This window comes from Sphaerodactylus townsendi, linkage group LG01 (genome assembly GCF_021028975.2).
Source record: "Sphaerodactylus townsendi isolate TG3544 linkage group LG01, MPM_Stown_v2.3, whole genome shotgun sequence".
In the NCBI taxonomy this organism is placed as follows: domain Eukaryota; kingdom Metazoa; phylum Chordata; class Lepidosauria; order Squamata; family Sphaerodactylidae; genus Sphaerodactylus; species Sphaerodactylus townsendi.
In genome coordinates, this window is record NC_059425.1 from 26,733,966 (window position 1) to 26,759,750 (window position 25,785).

General features: G+C 46.3%; 1 protein-coding gene across 1 annotated transcript in view; it reads left to right on the top strand.

Annotated features, from left to right (window-relative positions):
• The window catches only part of SPTBN2 (spectrin beta, non-erythrocytic 2), a 115,024-nt gene that overhangs the window by 30,730 nt on the left and 58,509 nt on the right, over positions 1 to 25,785 (top strand). Inside the window, exon 4 of the mRNA XM_048504517.1 lies at positions 16,820 to 16,971. Within this exon, the coding sequence (XP_048360474.1) occupies positions 16,820 to 16,971 (152 nt within the window). The remainder of the gene's footprint in view (positions 1 to 16,819; positions 16,972 to 25,785) is intronic.

Sequence of the window (25,785 nt, forward strand, 5' to 3'; positions counted from 1 at the left end):
CAGAAGTCATGGCCTCCTTATCCCCAAGTCTCTGTGAGCAACAAAAAAATTAACCCTTATTGCACCTGGTGCACCTCTAGTTCTAGCCCTCATTTTCTTCCTCCCCATAACATTAGCCCTTCCTTCCTCCCAAAATCATGTAGGTACCATTTTATTTCTAAAATGTGAGGTTATGGGTCTCTGACCTGTCTAGAAGTTTCACCTTTTGCCCTGCTGCTGAACTCTGACTGACTAAAACTCTGGGCTGCATTTCTTCCGAGTACCGTGTATGTGCTGTGAAACACCACCACATGCTCCAAGGTTGTTTTGTTGTTCAAAATAGATTCCTGGACTGAATGTGTTTTTTTAATTTAAGATCTCTAGGCATTAACCTCAGAAGTTCTGACTCCCAACTCCAAAGAACCTCCCATCCCTTCCAGAGCTTAGGAAGTGTGTAATAGGGGGCCTAGCTTCACAAATCTGTTATAATGCAGTGGAGATCTTATATATGGATCCCATGAAGTTGCCATTTAATCAGGGAACATTTAGAATAGTATTTGGCCATTAGGGTCTCAGTCAGAGAAAGGTATTTCCCTGCCCTGATCACTTGACAGTTTAACTCGAAGAGGCTTTCTGGAACTGAATTCAAGTCTTTGTGTATGCATGTTCTTGGCTTATGAATTCTTGACTCTCCCTTTGTTGGTTGGTGTTGTAAGGAGATTTACCTGCACTAGGAATACAACCCAGAACTCTTGGATCACAATCTTCTTTTCTCCAAACCACCAGACTCCCTGTTCTGAGACCCACTTCACTGACTTCCCAACTGCATAAACTCTCTCATTTAGAAGAAAATAACACATGATTCTTACTTAGGGAACATCCTTCAAGGGACTTTATGTCGAGTTCAGACTGTCGAGTTCAGACTGAAGCTCTCTGACATTACAGAAGTTAATGTTTGTGGCTGTATGAAGGACTGCTTCCCTTAAGTATAATTTTTAAGGGGAACATGGAAATGTCAGCTTGAGGTTCTTGGAAGAGGCATTACAGATACCCAGACTACTTCTACATGAAGGCTTTGCTACACCTGGAGCATCCACACAACACTGTCTTCCACCTGTTCTCTTTCTGCGGTTTCCACTACTTAGCTCCAGTCTTTCCAGAATATCAAAATCAAAATAAGTTGGTCACATCGCGGACTGGAAGCTATGGATTCCGAACTTCCCTGCCAACATCCAGCGTCATTTTCCATTCCTATCCTTTTGGGCCTCTCTGCCCCTCCCCACCCAATCCATCAATGGGCTTTCTTTGGCTTTTAAAAAAATTGATATATTGCATCATAACACTATAACATTATGTCTGCTACTGATTGGGATGGTGGGACAGGGAATGGTGAGTGCTGAAGAACAAGAGAATTGTCCTATGAGAATGCCCCATTACTGCCAAAGCTGACCCAAGACAAATGCTGCCAATATAGGAATCCAATCTTGGGTTGAACGGCAACCCCACTCCCCTTCCAGAAACCCATGCACCTTGTTCACTGATAATGTGAACAAGAGCTGTCTTGAGTGATTAGGTGCTCAAGGTTATTAGTTCCTGTTTGGGAATCATAGAATCATAGAGTTGGAAGAGACCCCAAGGGCCAACAGTCCAACCCCCTGCAATGCAGGAACACACAATCAAAGCACTCCTGACAGATGGCCATCCAGCCTCTCTTTAAAAACCACAAAGGAAGGAAACTCCACCACTTTCCGAGGTCATGCATTCCACTGTCGAACAGCCCTGACGGTCAGGAAGTTCTTCCTGATGTTTAGGTGGAATCTCTTTTCCTTCACCTTGAACCCATTACTCCTGGTTCTAGACTCTAGAGCTGCAGAAAACAAGCTTGCTGACCCTCACCAACATGACACCCCATTCAAACATAGCTCTCTAAACATGGAGGTTTTGGGGGTGGAGCCTGAGAATTTGGGGAGGGGAAGGATTTTAGTTGGGTACAATGCCATAGAGTCCACCTTCCAAAGCAGCCATTGTTTTCCAGATGAGCTGATCTCTGTTGCCTGGAGAGGAGTTGTAATAGCAGGAGATCTCCAGCTACCACCTAGAGATTGGCATCCATGCAGATGCTCTAAGCCAGTCCAGGCCCCAAACCAGAACCAACCCCCACTGTGGTCTCCCACCCCACATTAGCTGGAGGAGGATTCCAGGAAGAGCTGCCTGGGAAGGGCGATAAACAGTTGCATAATGGCCATCTGCAGTAATTCAGGTGCAGGATGGGGTGGGTAAGCAATCAGGAAATTCTGGAAGTTGGGGTGGGGGCTGACACTTGTGCGCTATGCTTGAATGGGGGGGGGGTGAACCACATCGCTAATGATGACAGTGGCTTCTTTGTGAAGCAACTTCAAAATGTTGCAAGAGCAAGCCTTTGATCTACACAGGACTCTTCAGGTACTGATGTCAAAGCAAAAATAACTCACATAAAACAAAACAGATGATACCAGACTGCTGTTGAAAGTATTGGGTGCATAATCCCGATCGCTAAACTTGGCTTGCCCTGACCTGGAGAGCTCCAGGCTAGCTTGATCTTGTCCGATCTCAGACGCTAAACAGGGCCTGCCCTTGTTAGAATTTAGATTGGCAACTTGCAAGGACTACCAGGGTCGTAATGCAAGGACAGGTCATGGCGAACCAGCTCAAAACGTCTTTTGCCTTGAAAACTCTACAGGGTCTCCATGAGTCAGCTATGACTTGACAGCACACATCCACAAATACCAACTGGGTTTAACAGAGGCCCAGATGTGTGGGAGTTGCTCTCTACTCTTAAAAGTCTTGTACTCATAAACACCAAATGGGTAGAACTGGCTATACTTATTCAGCAGTGAGCAAATGACCTTCTGCACCTGTTCAGAGGCACTGACGTTATTTTTTCACATGTTGAAAGGTTGCACCCTGCCTTTTTGAACTAGTCGTGGGGATGAGAGTCGGTTCCAGATAAATAATTAGAAGGAGGAACCCCCCCCCACTTCAGCAGAACCGGTTGTTAAAATGGTGCTTGTAAACAACCGGTTGTTAAATTATTTGAATCCCACCACCAGAACCAGTTGTTAAATTATTTGAATCCCAACACTGCCCCTAGCCCTTCCCCAGCTCACAAGCCACGTTCCATAAAATGAACTGCACTGCTCCAGCGTGCGCCCAGAAGGTAAATCTGGAGCCAAAAGTCTTCTCACTACCCTCTCACATGGGCAGGGCAGGATGAGACAGCAATGGCCACACAAAGGCAGACAATAGAGAAGTAAACCCTGCATTGTTCAGCTCCAGCGGCTAGTGCGAGTTCTTTTTTTGTTGGGTGACTCTCTGTCTCTTTTTTCAAAAAGCTGGAGAACCAGCAGGACTCATTTTCTCTTCCCACTAGTTTTCTTCCTGCTTTCCCTGCACAGCAAACATCAAGCTGCTTCCGCCTACTCAGCCACTTCCTTCAGGGTGAGGCTGGAATGGAGAGTGATGGGAATCTGAAATCCTGGGTTCTATCGGAGGGGTGCAGCAGGGAAAAGGGGCTGAGCTAGTCAGGATCTCAAACAATGGTTGATTTCTGGGAGAGAGAGATGCAGCAGTTCAAGCTTGCTCAGAAGGCAACTTCCAGTTTTGGAAATCTTTCCCCCCCATCTAATTATTTAATTAAAAATCCCTGTATCTACCCTGTATCTACCAAGTACAGCAGGGGAGGGGTATGTGAATTAAATCTCAGAAAAAGCACTCTGTGTGCAAATTATTTTGTTTAATTTTCAGTTCACCTGTTTCAGGGTTGAGTTCTGTTTTTTGCAGATAGGCTCTGTGAGTCCTACCTTATCATGCCCATTTTACAGATAGCAGGAGAATAACTGAGGCCAGGAAAGGGACATGCTTCAGTGCCTTGCTGTGGAAAAGAAGGGGCTTGAACATAGCCCCTCAGATCCAGAAGATATTAGGGTAGAGCCTGTGGCTGATTTGAGCCAAAGCTAGCTCCAGAATCTGTTTTGAAGCCCTGTTCTCCAGAATAGGATGCCTCCAGAATAGGATACCACGTGAGCCAGCATGGTGTAGTGGTTAAGAGCAGGTGCACTCTTATCTGGAGAACCGGGTTTGATTCCCCGCTCTGCTACTTGAGCTGTGGAGGCTTATCTGGGGAACTAGATTAGCCTGTGCACTCCAACACATGCCAGCTGGGTGACCTTGGGTTAGTCACAGCTCTTTGGAGCTCTCTCAGCCCCACCCACCTCACAGCTCACAGGGTGTTTGTTGTTGGGAGGAGGGAGGGAAGGGAAAGGAGTTTGTAAGCCCCTTTGAGTCTCCTAATAGGAGAGAAAGGGGGATATAAATCCAACTCTTCTTTTAATGTCTCTCTCTATCCATGTAGTAATCAAGCATGTGAAACTTAGCAGCAAGAGTTCCAGGTCGGAGAAGAAACTTGCCAAGAAGTTTGAGCCTCAGCACCCCTTTCCCTGTCTTCTCTCTCTCTCTCTCTCTCTCTTTTCAAAGAGCTGATATTTTGATAGAGCCCAGAAACTGCAGACCCCATCTCCATCTGAAGGTGTTCCAGCATTCTGTTGCCATTGCTTTTACCCTCTAGGCATTACCCTCTTTCTTGGAGCTGAACTTGGAACCCAGGCATCCTGACCCTTGTTCAGCAATAGCCTTGGCTAACCCCCAGTGCTTGTTTCAGACTGTTGCGCTGTGTGTGTGTGCATGTGTGTGTATTTGTTTGTGGGCAGGCTGCCCAGCCCTCCCTCTCCCCTGCGTGGCTGGGCTAAGGGCATTGCTGCGTGCGCACTCTCTTACCTTTTCAGAGCAGCCCAACCTGTTTTTATGTAAATTACCCAGGCCCTCCCTCTTTCCCTCCCTTGCCTGGGAGGGGGCAGTAAACTCCCTTGGAACACTCACACCAAGGTGCTGAACATTTCCTTCCTGCTACCTGGGCCGAGCTGTCGCTGGTGGGGATCCTGCACTGGTCGTCCAGTGTGGGGGTGGCCCAAGCCCCGAGGATGTACGAGTCTGAGCCAGAACTGATGGAGGAAAGCCAGAGCCTCCCTCCAATGCCTAATGAGCTGTCCCCAGCAGCCTTCATCAACGCAGTACAGTATGCCAATGTATTGGAGGGCAGGTTCAAGCAGCTTCAAGGTAGGAGGAGTGAAGTGGGGGGCATGGGAGGAAAGTTGGGGTGAGTTTTGCTCCCCCATCGTCCTGGTCACCAGGAGCCGTGGAGGATGGGATCTCTAATCCGTAAGGTGCTGCCAGGAATTAGCTAAACGCACACTGGGTTCTCAAGGGGTAAAAGCAGCAGCATGGCTGAGATTCTTTGGGGCCATGCCCAGGTGCCCCCTGCCTGGAATGGGAGGGGAGGGGGGACAGGGAACATGGCATTCCAGGCTAGAAAGCAGGAACAGCAAAGGCAACCTGGAGGATAAAGCCAGGCTTGGATGGGATGGGAGACTTTTGACAAGAGACCGAGGAAGGGTAGAAGCATGAAAGGGAAATCCACTGTGGCACACAGAGGAGGAGTGACACAGGCAAGCAGCTCTGAGCTGTCTTACGTGCGCACACTCCTAATCAGTTGGAAGATCTGCTTTTCTCCCTGGTCATGCTTGTCCCAGAACCTGTGCCTTCCTCCCCCATACTGACTCTAGCAAACTCTTGAGGTGGCAGATACAGGATCCTTGTATGCCTTCATGGTAATTCACAGGGAGTCAGGAACTTCTCCCCTACAAGTCATGGACATTAACCACCCTGTAAGTAAAGAATCAGCAAGTAACATTTCCCCCAGATTAGTACACGCATTGTGGTTTGCTGCCCTAAACGTATTTCAGGAAAGAAACCCTACAATGTTTCTCCCAAGTCTAGATCTCCAATGCCGTTACCCCAGTGTCCCAACCGCTTTTCTAAGATGCACAGTAAAAGACTCATTTCTTTCCAAAGCAGCAGTTGTCCTAAGTGGTCTTCAAATCCAGCCTTTCTTGGATTTAATATGACAGGTAGGGGGAATAAGGCGCTGACAATGGACTTGAAAATGGAAGATGTTTCTGAATTTGCAATATTGGCTATTTTTTCAACAAAGAAATCAGGATCAGGGTGTAACCAATACCCACTTTCCAGTGCGTTGACAGGCATGGCGGGGAGTAAATGTAAGGAGGATCCTAGTGGAAATTTTAAACTGGTTTGCAAATTGGGTTGTGTGACATTCAAAGGATGGTGAACCCCTGGGTTCTGGCCACATATCTAGAATTGGGAATTGTTATTCATTTTAGCCCAGGAGCTAATTTGAATATTTTTACTTGGGGTTTTTCCCCCCAAAAGGGCTCAAGGTGGAATGTATTGTTATACAAAACACCCTATCACCTAAATAGCAATATTAAAAACAATAAAAAGCTAGCTCTCAAATACATAGTCAGCAATTGTCTAATTTATTCCTCTAAACTATTACTGACTTAAAAAGGCTCTCCTAAATAATTCCACCTTACAGTGGCGCCAGAATGTTAACAACATGAATGCCATTCTTCAGGAAGGCCGTTCCTCAGTACTAGAGCGTAGTCATAAAAACTCTAGTCAGTATGAGGGAGTGTTCAAATCTGTGTACAAGCTGGGAGTCTGACAAAAGTTTTGGCCCTAAAAACGAAGTTGCCACACAGGTGTGTGTCAGGAAAAGCAGTCTTGATGATATGAGAGTTTCTGGCTGGGCAGTCCTGTGACATATGGACCAAGTATTAATAAAAGAGTAGTTTCTGTGTCTGTACAAAGTGCTTTTTACCACAAAATTACGAAGCAGCGGCTGTGAACAGAGGCCAGAGCCTCCATGGCATGGGCGTAATGGTCCTGAGCTTTGAGTTTCAGTACCTTTCATTGAATAAACTAATCATCAAGGGGGGGCTTAAAAGACTGGGTTTCAGAACAACTGGGTTCTGTTCTGACATCTGGGGGAAAGAGGAGAAAAGGATCTTCTGCATTACAACAGGAGGTGGCAGCTCTGAGCCAGGACTCCTAGGTTCCGTTCTCTGCTCTGGCAATCGGGGGAAGAGAGAGTGGTAGAGTGGCTAGGGCAGAAGACACTTGAATCAGCATTTTTAGGCAGGGATTCTGTCTGTGGTGGATTAGGGTGGTGGGTCTTGTAACAGAGATTCCTTTGAACTGGGGTCCAACAAAGAAAAATAATAATGAAAGAGAACAAAGAGGTCTTTGGCATTTTAAGGGCTAACAGATTTACAGTATCAGAAGCTTTTGTGCATTGGAGCCTGCTTGGTCATATGCATGCATACTGCTTTATTCTTTATTGGCAAATACAGACATGGATACAGAGAAAAATTACTGATTTGACAATAATGGGGCCAAAACAGCACAGAATGCAAGAGTGGTTGCTGGTTTATTGACATTTTAATGCAGATTCCAAATGCATACAAATTAATAAAGTTACGCTAACCCACAATCATAGTTTTCCTTTCTTTCCTATTAAAAGTGATAACCTGTAGTAGGAAAGAAAGCAAAACTGTGATTTAATTTCATAAGTATCACACCAAAGGCCCATTAAATCCAGCATTCTGTTCATGCAGTGGCCGTAGAATTTTCTGATAATTTTTAATTAGGAACTCCATGCTGAAGTTTCTCCTGAAACCTACTTAAAAGATGATAATTTGGGATTTCTAGGTCAGCACTAGAGTTCTGGCGCCAATTTTCTGAACGTGACAGCTTTTAATATGCTAGGATCCATTTATTCTTTTGTACAGAAACTAACTTTGTCCCAGCGGAAGGGACATTGTGGGAGGCAAAGCATATATATTGCATTAGGGGATGAGCTGGTGAATGAGCCCTTAATGGTATGGCTGGTAATGATTAGGACCTGTTGTAGTATTGCCTGTGGGTGTAAAAATATTACAGTAGGAAGCTGAAGGCAGCAGGAAAAGAGGAGGCCTCAACATGAGATAGATTGACTCAGTCGAGGAAGCCATGGGCCACAGTCCGCAAGGCTGTTAATAATAGGATGTTTTGGAAGACATTGATTCATAGGGTCGCCATGTCAGAAGCAACTTCATGGTACACACAGGACTTGTTATTCAGGAGTAGCTTACCACACCCCTAGGCAAATGGTCATGTATTTCTACCTTGAGACAGAGCTGGTATCTGAATGTGTTGCCGGGCCTAGTCCTTCCATTTATACCTGTTTTAAGTATTCTGTAGTTGCTGCTCATTAGTAGCTGTTTTTAAAATACAAGTGGCTATAGCAAGAACAGACTTACCCTCTCCTTCCCTCAGGCCTGTGAGAGAGAAATTATCATTGTGATTTTTTCCACAGAGGTTGCCGGGGGTGGGGGGTGGGGGTGGGCTTGTTTTATGTTACAGAGCAACTGAGATGCATCTCCAACAACCACCATATTATAAATGGCTCCTCAGAAGCAACAACAGCTGGTCTAATGGAGAGGTATAACACAGAGACACCAGGCCTTGTTGTTGAACCTTGGTCCAGTTTTCTGATCTAAGGTCTGGGACCCCAGGGTTGTGGGGGGTTAAGTCTGGAGTTCCCATGGCAACAACAGCATGAGAAACTCCTGGCAATTTGGGACTGAAGCGGAGTTTAAGGGAGGGGATGGACCTCAGCGTACAGGTGAGGCCTGGCATTCACCCTGAACTACCACTGATCCTGCGACCACAGTACTATTCCCCTGGAGAAAACAGTGGCTGGAACAGCTCTATGTGGTCTGGGGATCAGTGGTAGTTCAGGGTGAATGCCAGGCCTCACCTGTAGGCTAGTCACCCTTGCTTCAGTCTCAGCCTCCAGCAAGAGGTTAAAGTCCAAGGGCGATAGCGGAGTGTGTAGCTTGCGTGCAACCAAGACTCATTTTCTGAAACGCTGTGTCTCAAAAGCACTCCTGAGCAGTTCTCTGGTTCTTCCATCTAGGTTGGCACGGTAGCCCTGCTCCGGCATGTCTTAGTGACTCAGGGAAGGGGCAGGCTGAGTTCCTTGCCTCCCCCCCTCCCCATAGCTGTCTCTACATGCACCGCATGTGTAATAGGCTGGGGCATAGGAGCAGCAGCTGTCTGAGCTCCAGGGCGAATGCCAGCTGTGCAGGAGGCCATGAATAAATACAAATAAGCATGCAGCTTTAAGCTAAGCCAGACTCTCCCCCCTCCCTTTTGCAACTGTAGGCAGGGCTCAGCTCTAGAAAATGTCAAATGGGTGAACATAAAGAGATTGCCACGGAGCATACACAGAGTATATTTCTCTTGCCAGCTTCTCTAGCATTTTGTTCCCCTTTCCTAGAACAATGAAATAAGAGGGTTTTTTGCCCTCTATGCTTTTTAAAATTCCCTTCTGCCATCCTGGAGCCAAACACCTCTGCTCCAGGAATTTTGGGGCAGTGGCCACAGTGGTGGGATAAAACTACTATAATTGTTGTTATTCCTTTCTAAAATGAAGCTTTAAAACTCAGGCACTTTATATCCCCAGATCAACCTACATCTCCTTTCTTGTTTTCTGTCTCTGGAGAGAACCCAGGTGTTTTGGCACCCAATTACTACTCTTCAAGCTCAGGACTCTCTCCTTGGGAAGCAGGGGGCGAGGCCCCAGGTGTCCTAAAGCTAGGGTCTCCAGCTGCTCGGAGAATGGCATGTTATTTACCACATGATGTTGTTTAGCTCCAAGCCAGGAAAAGCTTCAGCTGTGCATTTCCATACATGAAGTCTCTGTTAAAAAAAAAAGAAGAGTTTAGATCTACACCCTGCCTTTCTCAACTATGAGTCTCAAAACTGCCTACAAACTCACTCCTTTCTCTTCCTCTCCCCACAACAGACACCTGGTGAGGTAGGCGGGGCTGAGAGAGTTCTGAAGAACTGTGTCTAGCCCAGGGTCACCCAGCAGGGATGTAGGAGTGAGGAATCAAACCCAGTTCTCCAGATTAGAGTCCACCTGCTCTTAACCACTACACCACACTGGCTCTCTAAAAGAACAGATCTTTTTTTTTCTAGACCTGTTGGCAACCCTACCTACTGCCCAGGCTTAAGAGAGGAAAGGGTAGCCCATTTTTTCCTGGCATGGCTTCTACCTTCATCAGCAAAACACAGGATTAGAAAACCCTGGGATACGAGTCTTCACACCTCAGGCTTGGTAGCTGCCACCAGCCCCTTTTCTCTACCCAAACAGCCAGAAGCCAAGCAAGAACATCGCCCCTGCAAGGTAGACCACTTGCAGCATGAATTTCACAAAACAATCAACCTGGTTAATTATAGCCCGGTAGCCAAGGTACTGGAATTATATTGAAGCCACCTGATGACAAAATACCCCAAAATGTGATTAACAGAGCTTATTAGAATTGTGCTGGACTATTTCAAAGAGAACAGTACTAGTGAGGATTTAAACCAATAAAACCTAAACCTGAAAAGGACTAACAATGCAGTAAATAGCATTGGCTCAAAATACCAGATGTTGCCATTCTGGTTGGAATCCTCCGGCTCAAAAATCCACTCTGTCCAGAGTCAGCAGGGCAATGTTTCCAGCCCATGAATTTTAAAGTCCGGAGGTATCAAGGAGCCATGCTAGAAGACAAGAATGCACTCAACAAAAGGTTAAAGTTAAGGGTGTGTCTGTGTGTATGTCTGAATTGGTCTAGGCTCAATAACCAATCAGAGCTGTGGCTGGTGATGTCAGATAATTGCATCACCATATTGCTAACCAGGTGACCTAAGGGTCAAATTGAGATAACAAGGTGGGGTTTATCTGCTGGCCTAAGCCCTCCATTTTCTCACAGATAACAAGGCCCCCCAAAATCAGCTAATTAATTGGAATGTGGCTCCAGCTGAAAGGCCTAGGAGAGGCAGACAAGATAGAAGCCATCACAAGATAGAAGCTCAGGGACTTGGGTGATGGATGGGAAAGAAGTAGGTAGGTAGGTAGGTAGGTAGGTAGGTAGATAGATAGATAGATAGATAGATAGATAGTCTTACTACTATCACATGGTCCTTATCTTAGTTTCAAAAGGTCAGACCTTTGCTACACGGCAAGCACAGCTCAGTTAATTTCTATTCTTAAAATTTTATTGTAGGCTTAAAGCTTAAACGAGTGTTTGAAACTGCATAGAGGGACTCAGTTTCTTGACAGATAGGGACCAAAGTGGAGTACAATCAGAGGTGGGATCCAACCAGTTCTCACCACTTCTCTAGAAGTGGCTACTAATTTTTTCTGAGTGCCGAGAAGGGGTTACTAAAGCAACCTCCCTGCCCAATAGGGACTGGAGGTGCCTGTGTGCGGCGGCGCCACTGTTTGAATCCCACCACCATCGGAACCTGTTATTAAAAATTTTGGATCCCACCACTGAGTACAATGCCATAGAGTCAAGCCTCCAAAACATCCATTTTCTCCAGGGCAATTGATCTCTGGAGTCTGGAGTTGAGGTGTAATTCTGAGGGATCCCCAGATCTCACCAGGAGGCTGGCATTTTTAGGGTCTAGTGTTGCCATGGGGTGTGGCCTGGTGGGGTCACACTGAACAGTTATATTAATTGTACTACTTGTGTATCCCATTAGGTATCTGCCACATATTATCTGTGCATGCAGTCACAATCTTGTTGCTTTTAAGAAATGTGCTATTTACCAAAAACAACAACAACAACATGGAAATAAGCTTTGTGCTAAATGTAAAATGTACTTGGGCAGAAACAACGGGCGCTAAAAACTCACCTCCAACTAAGACATGAAGTAGTTCTCATGAGTCGTCATGCAGAGGAGTCTCAGATGACGCCATATCTCTGCAATTCGGTTCATTAGTTATCCAGGGAAAAGTGACTTGCTCATGATTATGTTATGAGATCTTTGCTGACTTGATTTGCGTGCCTGCATTCTTCCCTCAAGAGGTGTTACAGGGCATAAGACTGGGGACGAGAGGATTCGAAACCATGTTGGGAAAGATGGGGTGGGAAGGTGTGAAAGATAGTTGATGCTTTAATTACTAAAATGAGAGGATCCTCAGTTACACTTTCCTGCAAATCACTTCCTCCAACCTAGAAATGTATCCCCTATTATCAGGCGGATAGATCTGTGTGGTTATTGTAATGTAAGGGAAAAGCATTCCATACCTGTGCTTGGTGCAGATTTATTTAAATGTGTCAGAAGTAGGATTGCTAACTTTTTTTTTAACTGGTCCCTCTTGTGATATTATGCTGTGAAAAATTTAAACTGCAGATTTTTGCATATTAAATCTGTATTGAAGGGGCAGGACGGTTTTTCCCTGACTGATTAGCAACTTGATCCCAAAGGTGGTATTTCTCCTGGGCTGCGAAGTGATGGGTCTTAAGATTTCCCCTTAGTCCTTTGGCTTTCTGTAGTAAAATACTTCTTCTGTTGGGAAAGGTTCTAGGGTTAAATCTGCCAGAGCATTATGCCTTTTCAGTCTTTTAGCCTGAATCCCAGATTTGGAGTGGGATGAGGATGGGAACATTGCTCAGAGGCATTCTTTCCTTTTTCCAGGCAAGTTACAGCAAGGCGGTTTGCAATTAATTAAAAAAACAAAAACAAATACCAGGCTCCACATTCTGTTCCTGCCTCTCATGGTACCACCTACTCCAGAGATAAACATCCTACTTCAAACAGAGGAGACAGTCCCCCAATTGGCATGAATCTGACTCCAGTTTTATGTCCAGTATTCTCACTTACCACAATGGGCATTAAAAAGAAGAGAAACCAGACGAAAAGGGAGCAAAGGACTCTGGGAGAAAAAGGTGGTGGGATAGAACAGACGTGAATTAATTTGGTCTGGAGGGGGTTACCTCCAGTCTTCTGGCAGCTCTCATTCCTTCCCACAAAAATAAACTGTCCATTTCTGCACATTAAACCTCTATTATAGGGATAGAACGCTTTTATTCAGGGTTATTGGCAGCTCTAGCCCCCACTATAAAACGTGGCCACAGCATATGACAGGGCCCACTTGCTGGCTTCCCCAGGCCTGTGGGAAATTGTTTCTTTATAAGAACATAAGAAAGAGCCTGCTGGATCAGACCAAAGTCCATCTAGTCCAGCACTCTGCTACTCGCAGTGGCCCACCAGGTACCTTTGGGAGCTCACATGCAGGATGTGAAAGCAATGGCCTTCTGCTGCTGCTGCTGCTGCTCCTGAGCACCTTCATTTATGCCCTTCATTTATACCCAATTTTTCTCCCCAGTATGGAACCAAAGTGGCCTAACAACATTCTTCTTTCTCAGTTTTATCCTCACAAGGACAACCCTGTCGGGTAGGTTAGACCGACAGTATGTGACTAACCCAGAGTCCCTCAGCAAGTTTCTGTAGCAGAATAGGGATTCAAACTCCGGTTTCCTTAGGGTTGCCAACTCCAGGTTGAGAAATTCCTGGAGGTTTGAGGGATGGAACCTGAGGAGGGCATGGTTTGGGGAGGGATTTCAACAGGTATAACGTTGTCGAATCCACCACCAAAGTGACCACCATCTGGGGTATCTGGTTTCTACCGTCTGATAATCAGTTGTGATGCCATGATATCTCCAGGCCTCACATGGAGGTTGGCAGCCCAGGGTTTCGTACATTGCAGGCTGATACTCAATTATTATAACACACTGACTCTTGTTTGTTGGGCTGTTTGTTGCAGCTGCTCATTTGGTATTGTGTCATTCCTTTTGTTCTTTAGACAGATGGTAAAAACGATTCTTTCTCAGTCGTTTGATTTCAGTTCATAAAATTTAGACATTTCTGCTCACCGCATAGTGATTGCTGAGAAAACATGGATGATATTGCTGGGAATTTTTGATTCTGTTGCCATTTTTATTATTCATATTCTGTAGGTGTCCCCCACCCCCAATTTCCTGATCCTTTAAACTCCATGCTGTCGTTCGTGTTCTGGAGTTCATTGTAAGCCTCTTTGGGAGGTTTGTTTTTAATGTAACTGAAAAGCAGGGTAACATTTAATCACTGACTGTCCTGGGGGTAGGGAAATGTTGTGTCCCTTTTAATAGAGGCTTAATGCGTGGAAATGAGACGAGGAGGCTTCCTGCCACAGAAATAACTAACAGCAACACCTGGTAAAAATAGCCCATTAAGCCTCTATTATAGGAACATGACATTTTTCTCTCAGCCAGATGCAAAAACATTTTAACCCTTAGTTTGAGCTGATTAATCATCTCCTTTAAACTGGTTTAAATAAATGTTCATATGGTTTAAACTTGTATCATTGTGTGAGTGTTGTGAAGATGCTTCAGTGAACGTATGGTTCAATAGACCCATGCTCAATGACTCACTGTTAGCAGAAAAAGATCCCTTTGTGCTTTTTCTAATTCCCTCCAACAGTAACGCATCAGAACCAGAATAATTCCAGGAAATAAATTCTCCTAGCTTTAATTCTTTACCAGGCTAGTTAAAATTGGCCCCCACCAATTAATCAATGCAAACTGTCACTGATTAGACCAGGGGTAGGGAACCTGCGGCTCGAGAGCCACATGCGGCTCTTCTGCCCTTGCACTGTGGCTCCACGAGCCAAGCCACAGGTCCCATCCTTGCCCGCCCTGCAGGCAGCAGGGCAGGTGCACCAACTGCCCGCGGTCGGCTGGGCCGCGCCGTGGGCTTCCCCTCTCGCCCGCCCTGTTGGAGCGGGGCGGGCGCTTACCCAGTGGCCAGCGAGGCCGAGCCGCTGGCTTCATCCTTGCCCGCCCTGCAGGTAGCAGGGCGGGTGCATCCATGCGCTTCTCAGAATGAGCGGAGTAAAAGGTAAAAAAAAACCCAATACATTTAGTGTTTTCTTTATTTTAAATGTCAAAAATTATTTGCGGCTCCAAGTGTTTTCTTTTCCCGTGGAAAACGGGTCCAAATGGCTCTTTGAGTGTTAAAGGTTCCCTATTCCTGGATTAGACCAATTGATGCCTATGTTTCAACTAACAACACTTTTAAAATCTTTAATTACTTCTGGGCGGGGGAGAAGGCAATATATGTCAAAAGATTTTTTTAAATTTAAATTTTAAAAAACCCAACCCACCACTGCATGTATATATAAGCCTGAGGTCTTGAATTGTTAATGTGAGTGGTGGGATTCAGCCGGTTCACACCACTTCGGCAGAACCGGTTGTTAAAATGGTGCTTGTATACAACCAGTTGTTAAATGATTTGAATCTCACCACCAGAACTGGTTGTTAAATTATTTGAATCCCACCACTGCTTGTGATGCAATGTGATGGAGTTTGGATGAGGACACTGAGCAAGGAAAACGAAGGATAAGACCTCTGTACAATGGAGTGCACGCTGTCACACTTGAACGCTATGTGAATATCACTGTTACTAGTTTAGGGCTCCTTCTGTTCCTTCTTTGTGTACGTTGCCGGAAAGGTTACAGCAGTAGAGTCACATGAACATAAGCAAACAATATTAGGTACTTCTCGTGGTGAGGGGGGTATTCCAAAAGGAGCATTTCCTTGGGGACCATGCACACTTTGAGAACAGAAGTCTGCAATGCTGTGCCACCTTCAATCCCTGAGTCAGTGTGAATTTCTCAAACTGAGACTGACCTTTCACTTCCAACACAAAAACTGCACGCCTCCCAGCATTCGCTTTCTTTCCTCAAGTGGTTAGAATGTTTATGAACAATATGTGATTTCATTGCAGCTCAGGCGATTGGATCTGGGAGTGTGCAGGCGAAAGAAAATGTTTGGGCACTTATAAGATTGATTCGTGCTGCGGTGATAAGGACTCATCCTGATTTACTAGGATGCGGGGTATCTATTGTGGGGAAGTAGAGACGTGCCTAAGATAAAAACAGAAAAAGATGGAGCTTCCTTCACTGGTGTGGGTGGCACTTCAGTGATGAAGATATTAAGAAGAGGAGTTTGGATTTATATCCCACCTTCCTGTAAGGAGACTCAAGGTGGCTTACAAGCTCCTTTCCCTTTCTCTCCCCACAATAGACACCTGGTGAGGTGGGTGGGGCTGAGTGAGTTCCGAAGAACTGTGACTAGACCAAGGTCACCCAGCAGGAATGTAGGAGTGTGGAAACACACCTGGTTCACCAGATAAGCCTCTGCCGCTTGGGTGGAGGAGTGGAGAATCAAACCCAGTTCTCCAGATTAGAATCTACCTGCTCTTAACCACTACACCATGTTGGCTGTCATCAGTAATAGCTTTATACTAAGTTGGATCAGGATTCTGTCAAGTTCAGCATTCTCTACTCTTATACCAACAGCACCCAGAATCTTGGGCAGAGCAAAGCCTTTCTGAACACAGGAGGGGCCATGGGTTAGTAATAGAGCATCTATTTAGCGTGTAAAAGATCTCAGGTTCAATCCTGGCAACACCAGTTGAAAAGACCCGGTAGCAGATGATATGAAAGATGTCTGCCTGAATCTACTGACCACAGACTGAACATGAGTCAGCAGTGTGATGTGGCAGCCAAGAAAGCCAATGTGATTCTGACCGATGCAGAATAGAGAGGTACTATTACATCCATCAGCCTGGACACTATATTCCTATTGATGCGCCCCTGGAGAGCCATTGCCAGTCTCAGTAGACAAAGTGGCCCTTGATGGACCAAACCTCCTGTTTAGTACAAGGCAGGTTCATGTGTACCTGGGATTGAACCTGAAACCTTTTGGATGCAAGGGCATGTTCTGCCTCTGTTGTGGCACTCTTGAACATGCTACACTAGGGGTCTGCAACCTCCGGCTCTCCAGATGTTCATGGACTACAAATCCCATCAGCCGCTGCCAGCATGACCAATTGGCCATGCTGGCAGGGGCTGATTGGATTTGTAGTCCATGAACATCTTGAGAGCCGCAGGTTGCAGACCCCTGTGCTAGACTGATGTTTTTCCTTCATCATTCACTGTGCAACGGGTTTTGTCTTGCAGATGAGCGAGAAGCTGTGCAGAAGAAAACCTTCACCAAATGGGTCAACTCTCACCTGGCCCGAGTCACTTGCCGTATCAGTGACCTGTACAGTGACTTGCGGGATGGACGGATGCTGCTGCGCTTGCTGGAAGTTCTCTCAGGGGAGCAGCTGGTAAGTGGCTGAAATGGAGACATCCCTGACTGGAGGAGGAGGAGAAATGGCAAACTCGATGAATGTATAAGAAAAAAAAGGCAAACGTTTTTATTTTTCTACTTCAGGCTGCTGTAAAAATAGGCTGAAATACTTAGATAATGACTGAAAGTATGAACTTGCCCCATTCAGTATGAAACATCTTTTTTTTTTGTAACTTCTGATGACCAGTACTGGAATGTAAAAAAACTATATGTGAAGAGGAAGAAGAGAAATGTTTTTGCAACCAAAGTAGAGTTAGGAAAACTTGCTTGAAAACTGATTCTCCCTACATCACTTTACACCAGGGGTCTGCAACCTGTGGCTCTCCAGATGTTCATGGACTACAAATCCCACAAGCCCCTGCCAGCACATGCTGGCAGGGGCTGGTGGGAATTGTAGTCCATGAACATCCGGAGAGCCACAGGTTGCAGACCCCTGCTTTACACTTTGCGGGCTGAAAAAGTAGTGATAGACTTAGGCATGAGATAAGAGCTGCATTGACTAACTCACAGGAAGGACTGCCAACAGGTTTGGAGAAAAATTCCCCTTTAATAGAGGCTTCCTGAGATGTTATTTGTCTCTGTGCCTTGAAAAGCTTCAACTGGCCCATTTCCACCTGTTAATCCTCTGTTAAAGGGAAAGGGGCATATTTTCCAGACCTGTTGGCAACCTTGCCTCCAAGGCTTTGTTAGAGACCCAGGGGTTTTTGTTTTTGCATTAGAAGTCAGTGAGTATTTTAGTTCCACATGGCCTATGGAAGCCCCTGACGGTGAATGCCACATCTCCCTATGCAACAGCCACCTTCAAACCTCTTCTACCAAAGCCCTTCGAAGCTCTGAAGCTACTTGAAAATAAAACATACTGCTGAAAGACTTGTAGCACTCTCTAAACATAACTTCTAAAAATCGTGCTTAGAGCATGCGTCTCAATAGCATGTATCCTACCATTGCACTGAGTTACATCTCAAGCCTTCCCCCCGCCTGAGGAGTTTTCCTCCTACTTAAGTGGCTCTTCCTCCTGCAGGAGAGCCTCTTAACTTGGAGGAAGCCTCCATCGGCTGGAGGCGTTTCCTTCAGCCTAAGGGAGAATCCATACCAATGTTTCTCAGAAAGCTGTCCTAAGCAGGCCTGTTCTATGCTGTTTATTCCTCTGGAAATGTTTGCACTGTGTGTCGTCTAACTAAGCATGAAAGGGTGTGAGTTATTAACCCAGTTATTAACTGGGAAATGCTGTAAATAAATAACTGCACACTGTTTCTAAGGGGGCAGTAGCGTAGCGCCAAGGGAATAGGGGTGCGCAACGCACCGGGTGTGTGCCCCTGCGAGGGCGTGGGGGGGCACGGGGCGCAGTTCCCCCTCGCTCAGTCCCTGTAAGGGGGGGATGACGTTACAATACCAAGCGGCTCACACAAATGCACACCGCCCAACTGTGGCTTAGTGCAGTTTTTCCTTAGCCCCTATCCTGTGCTAGAGATGCCAGCCTCCAGGTGGGATCTGGGGACCCCCTGTGTTTACAGCTCATTTCTAGATTACAGAGATCAGCTCCCCTGGAGAACATGGATGCTTAGGAGGGTGGATTCTATAGAGTTGTACCCCATTGAGGTCTCTGTCCTCCCCAGGTTCTGCTCCCAAATCTCCAGGACTTTCCCAATTTGGATCTGGCAGTCTTACCCACCCCCCATCCCCCACCCCATCCTCCCGCCCCATCCCCATCCCCTGCCAGGGGCCAAGCATAAGGGCAGGGTTAAGGGCAGGTTCACTCTAATCTGGAGAACTGGATTTGATTCCCCACTGCCTCTTGAGCTGTGGAGGCTTATCTGGGGAAACAAATTAGCATGTGCACTCCAGCACAAGCCAGCTGGATGACCTTGGGCTAGTCACAGCTCTTTGGAGCTCTCTCAGCCCCACCCACCTCACAGGGTGTTTGTTGTGGGGTGGGGGCAGGGAGAAGGGAAAGGAGATTCTAAGCCCCTTTGAATCTCCTTACAGGAGAGAAAGGGGGGATATAAATCCAAACCTTCCCCTCCTCCTCCTTGGATTTGGCAACCCTGTTCTGATCCTCTCCAGATTGTCAACCACATGTATTCATGATCCTGCTGATTTCCTGTCCAGTACATCTGCTCACTCTCGCTGTGCTGGGCTTGTTTCCCCTTTGAAAAGTTTGTGGACTCTGTTCAGAATCCTCTTGTGGCTTTTGGGAATCTGGGAGTGATTCCTCTCAACTGACATGCTAAGTTTCAGTATTTTAAATTATGTGGAAATATACAAACAGCTTTGGTGCCCTTTTGCGAATGACTCAGTAAGTGAAACTTCAGTATCTGTAGCTGTCTAATTATGTGATTTATGATAATGGTATGATGACAGGGATGAGAGAGACATAAATGATTTTTCCATGCTTGTAATACTAAAACTCTAGATGTGCAATAGATCAAGGATAAGCAAAATAAAATACTTCTTCATGGAGTGCATAATTAACATGTGGAATGCACTACCACAGGCCAAGGCAATAGCTGTTATCTCTTGCCTGCACACACATGCAATGAAACAGGGTGCAGTGATTAAATTCTGGACTATACTGCTTTAGGTGACAGGCTCTGTTTTTTTTAAAAAAAAAAAACCAATGAAAAAGGGAAGGAAAAAAACACACACCTAGAAAGTCAATAATTAGCACGTCAGCGAACAGGAGGTCCCTAGTATGTTAGCTTACATAGAATCTTTTACATAGTGGGAAGTTATTAAAATGTGATCCCATGTTTGCACTCCTGTGTGGTACAGTCCACTCAACTGCTTTGCTATATTGCATGTGTAGATCAGGCCCAGATGACTTTGCAAAGGCTGCCATAGTGGCTAGCCATGATAGTTAAATAGAGCCTCCATGTTCTGAAGTTGCATACCGCAGATTAAGTGACAAGGACATACAAACAGGGGTAGCGATCCCCTTCATGTTAGTGTCTTCATGTTAGAGCAGCAGAGGCATAGTGGTTAAGAGCAGGTGCACTCTAATCTGGAGAACCGGGTTTGATTCCCTGCTCTGCCAATGGAGCTGTGGAGGCTTATCTGGGGAACTAGATTAGCCTGTGCACTCCAACACACGCCAGCTGGGTGACCTTGGGCTAGTCACAGCTCTTTGGAGCTCTCTCAGCCTACCCACCTCACAGGGTGTTTGTTGGGGTGGGGGTGGGGCAGAAGGGAAAGGAGATTGTGAGACCCTTTGAGTCTCCTTGCAGGAGAGAAAGGGGGGATATAAACTCAAACTACTCTTCTTCTTCCTCCTCCTCCTCCAACCACTGGATCAACTGGTACTGGGAACAGTACATTGATGGATTTTTTTTTGTCTTGATACAGCAAGGCAATTCTGATGCTGGGCTGGATATTGAATAGGAAAAGCCTTTTCATAGCATTGATGTCTCTTTTGTGTTTCCATATAATCATATAAAATAGACAGTTTAAGAGCTTTCAATTAACAACCCATCCTGGCTGCTGATCAATCTAGAGTGTGACGAAATGTTTCTTTCAGGATTTTATGTGTATATAAAATTCAGTCCCTGATTTAAGCACTGTAGAGCAGGAGAAGGCAACCACTTTTGGCCCAAATGCCACCTCCCCCACCACCAAATGCTGTGTCTACTCGTGAAGATGTTGGTGTCCTGACAATCAAAATGGGGTCGGGGATGATATTTGGAGACACACTTGAAATGAGCCAAGCTCAAGCTGGGCTGCTGGCATCTCAGGGGGTTCATCCTGTACCCGGTTGCTGACTGGGCACATCTGGGAGGCAAAGACAAGCCTAACCCGTGCCTGTTGCCTTCTGCGGTGCCTCACTTTCTTGGACAGAGGTGCCAACCAAAATGGCCCAGTTTGCTGCTGTTGGTATGTGTTCCAGGGGGGCTGCCTACCCCTGCTCTAGAGTAACCAACTGACAGAATTTAAGGTGGAACTATGCAGGCAGGAGTCAGCGGAGGTCATCAGAGGCTTGGCTGGGTGTGTCCCTTAATTTTTGCATGCATGCATTTACAGTTTATTTATATCCCACTTTTCTCTCCCAACAGCCCTATGAGGTGAGCCAGGCTGAAAGTTCATGATGGGCCCCAAGTCACCCAGCATGCTCCTGTAGAAGAAATGGGGATTTGAACCCAGCTCACCCATGGCCCTAATCTGCCACTTTATCCTTTTCACCACTTTATCTTCAACACCCCACTTTTGTTCATGTGAATGAGTGGCATCTCCTTTTATTGTTGGGCTCCTGGAGGAGTTATGGTTCTAAGGCAGGGGTCTGCAACCTGTGGCTCTCCAGATGTTCATGGCCAATTGGCCATGCTGGCAGGGGCTGATGGGAATTGTAGGCCATGAACATCTGGAGAGCCACAGGTTGCAGACCCCTGTTATAAGGAGTATCTCTTGTCTTTGTCCCCTGCAGGAATTCCAATACCAATTTCTGACCAGATTGTCTCTTTGCCTTCGTTCAGGGCTTGGAGGTTATAGCTAGCTTAGGGTAACAGGAAGCAGGGTCATGTTAAGTATTTGGCTTGGCTCATCCCTTGTTCTGTGTGTAACAGTGATGGATGGAGGTTGATGGCCGGTGGAAGGAAAGCCCCCAGTACTTTAGCATTCCCCTGGATCACTGAGCTCAGTGCCTTTAGAGCAGCCAATGCAAGAGGCAGAATCAGGCCATGTTCTTTCCTGCAAAAGTAGACATGTGGAGTGGGCGGGGATCACTGAAAGGATTAGAACTCTCCATCCATTCTCCCTTTCTCTTCCTGCTATATGATGGGCGTTGAACGAATCTAAAATATCCATCTATTTATCTGTCTCTCTATCCATTTGTATTCCACCCTTTTCCCAGGAATTCAAGGCTATATACATAGTGTACCTTCCTCCTCTCCTTTTTATCCACACAACTCTGTGCAGAAAGTTAGATTAAGAGACAGTGACTAGCCCAAGATTACCCAATGATCTTTATGTGATGGCGAGAGGGCTTGAATTTGAGTCTCCCAAGCCCTACTTCTGCACTCTAATCAGTACCCCACACTGGCCTGAATGATTGGCATTGTCTCCTATTATCTGCTAAACTGCCTTGAACCATGAAAAAGGCAGGGTATAACTGCTTCATTAAATAAGTATTGACTATGTAAAATATGAAGGTAACATTTTGTCATAGGCTATGAGAGTGACTTGTGTTTGATTCTTAGTGACAATTCTCAATAGCTAGAGTTGCCTTGGGAAGCAGAGGGCTGCTAATCAGGTGAAGTTAATTTGTTTCCCTGCTCCTCCACATGAAGCCTGCTGGGCTACCTTGGGCTAGTCACAGTTCTCTCTCAGAAGGCTTTCAGGCCCACCAGCCTCACATGGTGTCTGTTGTGGGGAGAGAAAGGGAAAAGGAGTTTGTAAATTGCTTTGGGACTCCTTATGGTTGAGAAAGGCAGGGAAATAAATCTAAACACTTCTTCTCCAAATTTCAGGTGGCATGGTCCTCTTGCCAGGGATCTCATGGGAGATGCTGATGTGTGTCTCTACATGCAAAATCCCATGTACCATTGCAGTGGTATTTCTAATATCATTCACATAAAAGAAATAATTTCACGGATTGTCTTATTAGCTGTGCAGCATAGGGGATTTCTTTAAATGTACAATCCATAATCAGATGAAAACTTGGTTGAAATATGTGTGTGTAAACATGCGTTTTCTGTGTGTATATGCAGATTGGATTGCGTGAGCTCTTATAAACTGGCTAATTAAGATGAGAACTTTCAGTCGTGAGCATATGATGCATTTGGAAACTGTAATTATCTCAACCATTTGATTTAACTGCGCAGGTTCACCAATGCGGTAAATTCCTGACATGTCATGTGCGAAGAATGTGTTTGTGGCCCTGAGAGATCCTTGGAACAGTATATTTCCTGTATACCAGTTGGGGACAATTGGAGAATAGCATGGTGGTCCCTAGCTACCTTGCAGCCCTAGTTCCTGTGTTTGTGCCGTGTCTGTCTTGGCTGATCCAGGCTAGGCCACAGTTAGCCGCCCCCAGAATAGAGAGCCAAACACCTGTTCCCAGAATTCCACACTTTGCCTCCCTCATAACCGAGAGGGGAACAGCTTGTTCCCAGCCCGAGCAAGGTGGTTTTTCCAGTTTCCAAGCGGGCTGGCAGTAAGATCCACCCTGCCTGGCAGCTTGGCAGGTGCTGCTGCTGCTGAGTTTTCTAGCTGAACACAGGGAGATGCTAAAATATGTTCGGTGATGCTTAGAGGCCCTGGGGGACAGCGAAGCCTAGGCAAGGCTAAGCAAGCGGAGCATTTTGGCCTTTTGAGGCCATGCTTAACAAAGAGAATGACTTGACGAGGATGGCCGAAGAAGGCCTTGCTTGGCTTAAGGGACTGTTTGTACTCTTGCAAGAAAAAGAGAAGTGAAAAGGCAAGAACGAGACACTCGATTCCAGCATTTTAAAACCAGAGACGGCAGCGAGAACTGTGAAATAAGGGTTTTTTTTCTTTCTATAACGAGAATGTGTTCCTTATGCAGCATTCTCTTTGTGACACTAAGATGAGGAAATGCTTTTTACTACTATAACATGTACATCTGCTCTGAGAAAAAGAGAGTACCTTACATACTCGCGTATAAGTCTACTTTTTAAGCACATTTTTGTGCTGAAAAAGCCCCCCTCGACTTATATGAGAGTGAGGGTCCCACTTAATTCTTGTGTGGTGTTCCCCCTCTCCCGTCTTCGCTCTTTCCTGCCTTCTTCTCTGCCCTCCCCCTTTCAGCTGCTTTCTCTGCCTCTGCTTCGCTCTCCTCTGCCTTCTTCTCTGCCTCCCCCGTTTCAGCCGCTTTCTCAGCCTCCTTCTCTGCTTCGTTCTCCTCTGCCTTCTTCTCTGCCTCCCCCCTTTCAGCTGCTTTCTCTGCCTCTGCCTTCTTCTCAGCGGTGGCTGGCCCCTGGCTCTCAGCGGGTGACAGCCAGTTGACCTGGGTGAGCTGGAAAAGCTTTGGGATGGAGAGGTTGGTGGCAGAGACCTTGGGATTGGTGAGATGGGGGGTCAGTGGCAGAGACCCCCAAATAGCGGCCGACCGCATCTATTTTTATTTTTGAAATTTACCAGTAGCTGCTGCACTTCCCACCCTAGACTTATACTTGAGTCAATAAGTTTTTCCAGTTTTTTGTGGTAAAATTAGGTGCCTCGACTTATATTTGGGTTGACTTACACACGAGTATATATGGTAATTTTTCTGAGGCCACCCAAGGCTGAACAGGGGTTTACCCTAAGCTCTGGTGGAGCCTTGGTGTGACATTGGGATCATCTCTGGAACAACACTGTGTGTGTGCATATGAATTATAGTCTGTTTCACAGAGGCTTGCTTTATATGATTGTTGGTACCTGTCATGAGAACCTGAAAGGTGGCACCCTTTAAATGACTACATTTGATGACTAAGAGTTTTCCAGCATTTCCAGACTTGCAACAGCAAAAGCATTCATCAAACGGGACGCTGTCATTCCACGGAAGAACAAGTTAGCAAGTGGGCGGGCCACGTGGTTGCCAGCCTCCTGGAGGGATCTGGAAATCTCCCAGGATCACAGCTGATCTCCAGATGACAGAATTCAGATCCCCTGGAGAAAATGGATGCTTCAGAGGGTGAATTCTGTGGCGTTATACCTTCCCTCTGCAAACTCCGCCTTCCCCAGGCTCCACCCCTAAAATCTCCAGGACTTTCCCAACCCAGAGTTGGCAACCCTAGCTAGGCTGGCCAGCCTCTTGTCTGAAGACACAGAATTTGGTCCCTGGCTGCACGCTGGTGTGTGGGCGTGGTGGGGGCGTGGTATGGGTGCAGGATGCACGCGTGCCCTGGGCGCCGTTCCCCCTCGCTCTGCCCCTGCCTGGCTGCAATACTGTGAGCCAGTGCATTAGATTACCAGTCTTTGCTTCCAAAGTGTAAAGCTGCTATTTAGGAAATGTATTTATTTAGAAAATGTATATGCCATTTCTTCAGAGACCTGCAGTTCACAGTTCCTTCCTCAGGTGTTTTTGTGCAAGCCGAGGTGTTGCAAAGGTGATTTTATTTTCCTCGCACGGTCCCCAGTGTCCCAGCCCACACGCCTTTTCCCAGCTCCTGACTCCCTATTCTGGCCTCAGGGTTGTCAGCTCCAAAGTTTATGCTGGGTTTTTTTTTTCCAGTTGCCTCATTAGATCCCCTCCTGGGATAACTCCACCTTTCCATTCATGGGCTGTGTTCTTTGCAGGTAGAGTAGAAATTCTTCTCATGGGCAAAGCCCTCGGTGCCTCGACTGCCCCTCCCTCCACGTTTTTTTCTTTAGCCTCTGTGACATGCAGACAAGCCCTTCCCGCAGTCTGTCTGCGAATGTGCTGTTGGAAGGGAGTTCCGTTACAAGTCCGACCAGCTTCTTGGCTGGCATGGATCCGGCATGCATGTTAATTCTCTGCATGCCAAGTACATCCTGCAAGACAGGGCTCTTGTGTGTGACTGTAAAATGGGAGGTGTTGGAAGCCCTTGCCCAAGAGTGCCGTGTGCAGGCTGAGGAGGTGTTGAGCTGAATACAGTGAGTCCTGCCTGGGAGACTTTGCCACACCCACTCATTGGGTGACCCACAGCAAGTGATTTTTCTTTCAGCCTAAATGCCCCAAATGTCAAATAAGAGCAAGGATCGTCTTAACAGCACCCGTTAAGATTGTCCTGGGAGTGGGAGGCACTATGAGAGCACTGACCAAATTAAGATGCTACCAAAGTCATGGTTGATGGATAGCACCATCAAATCACAGCCGACTTATGGCAATTCCTTGAGGCAG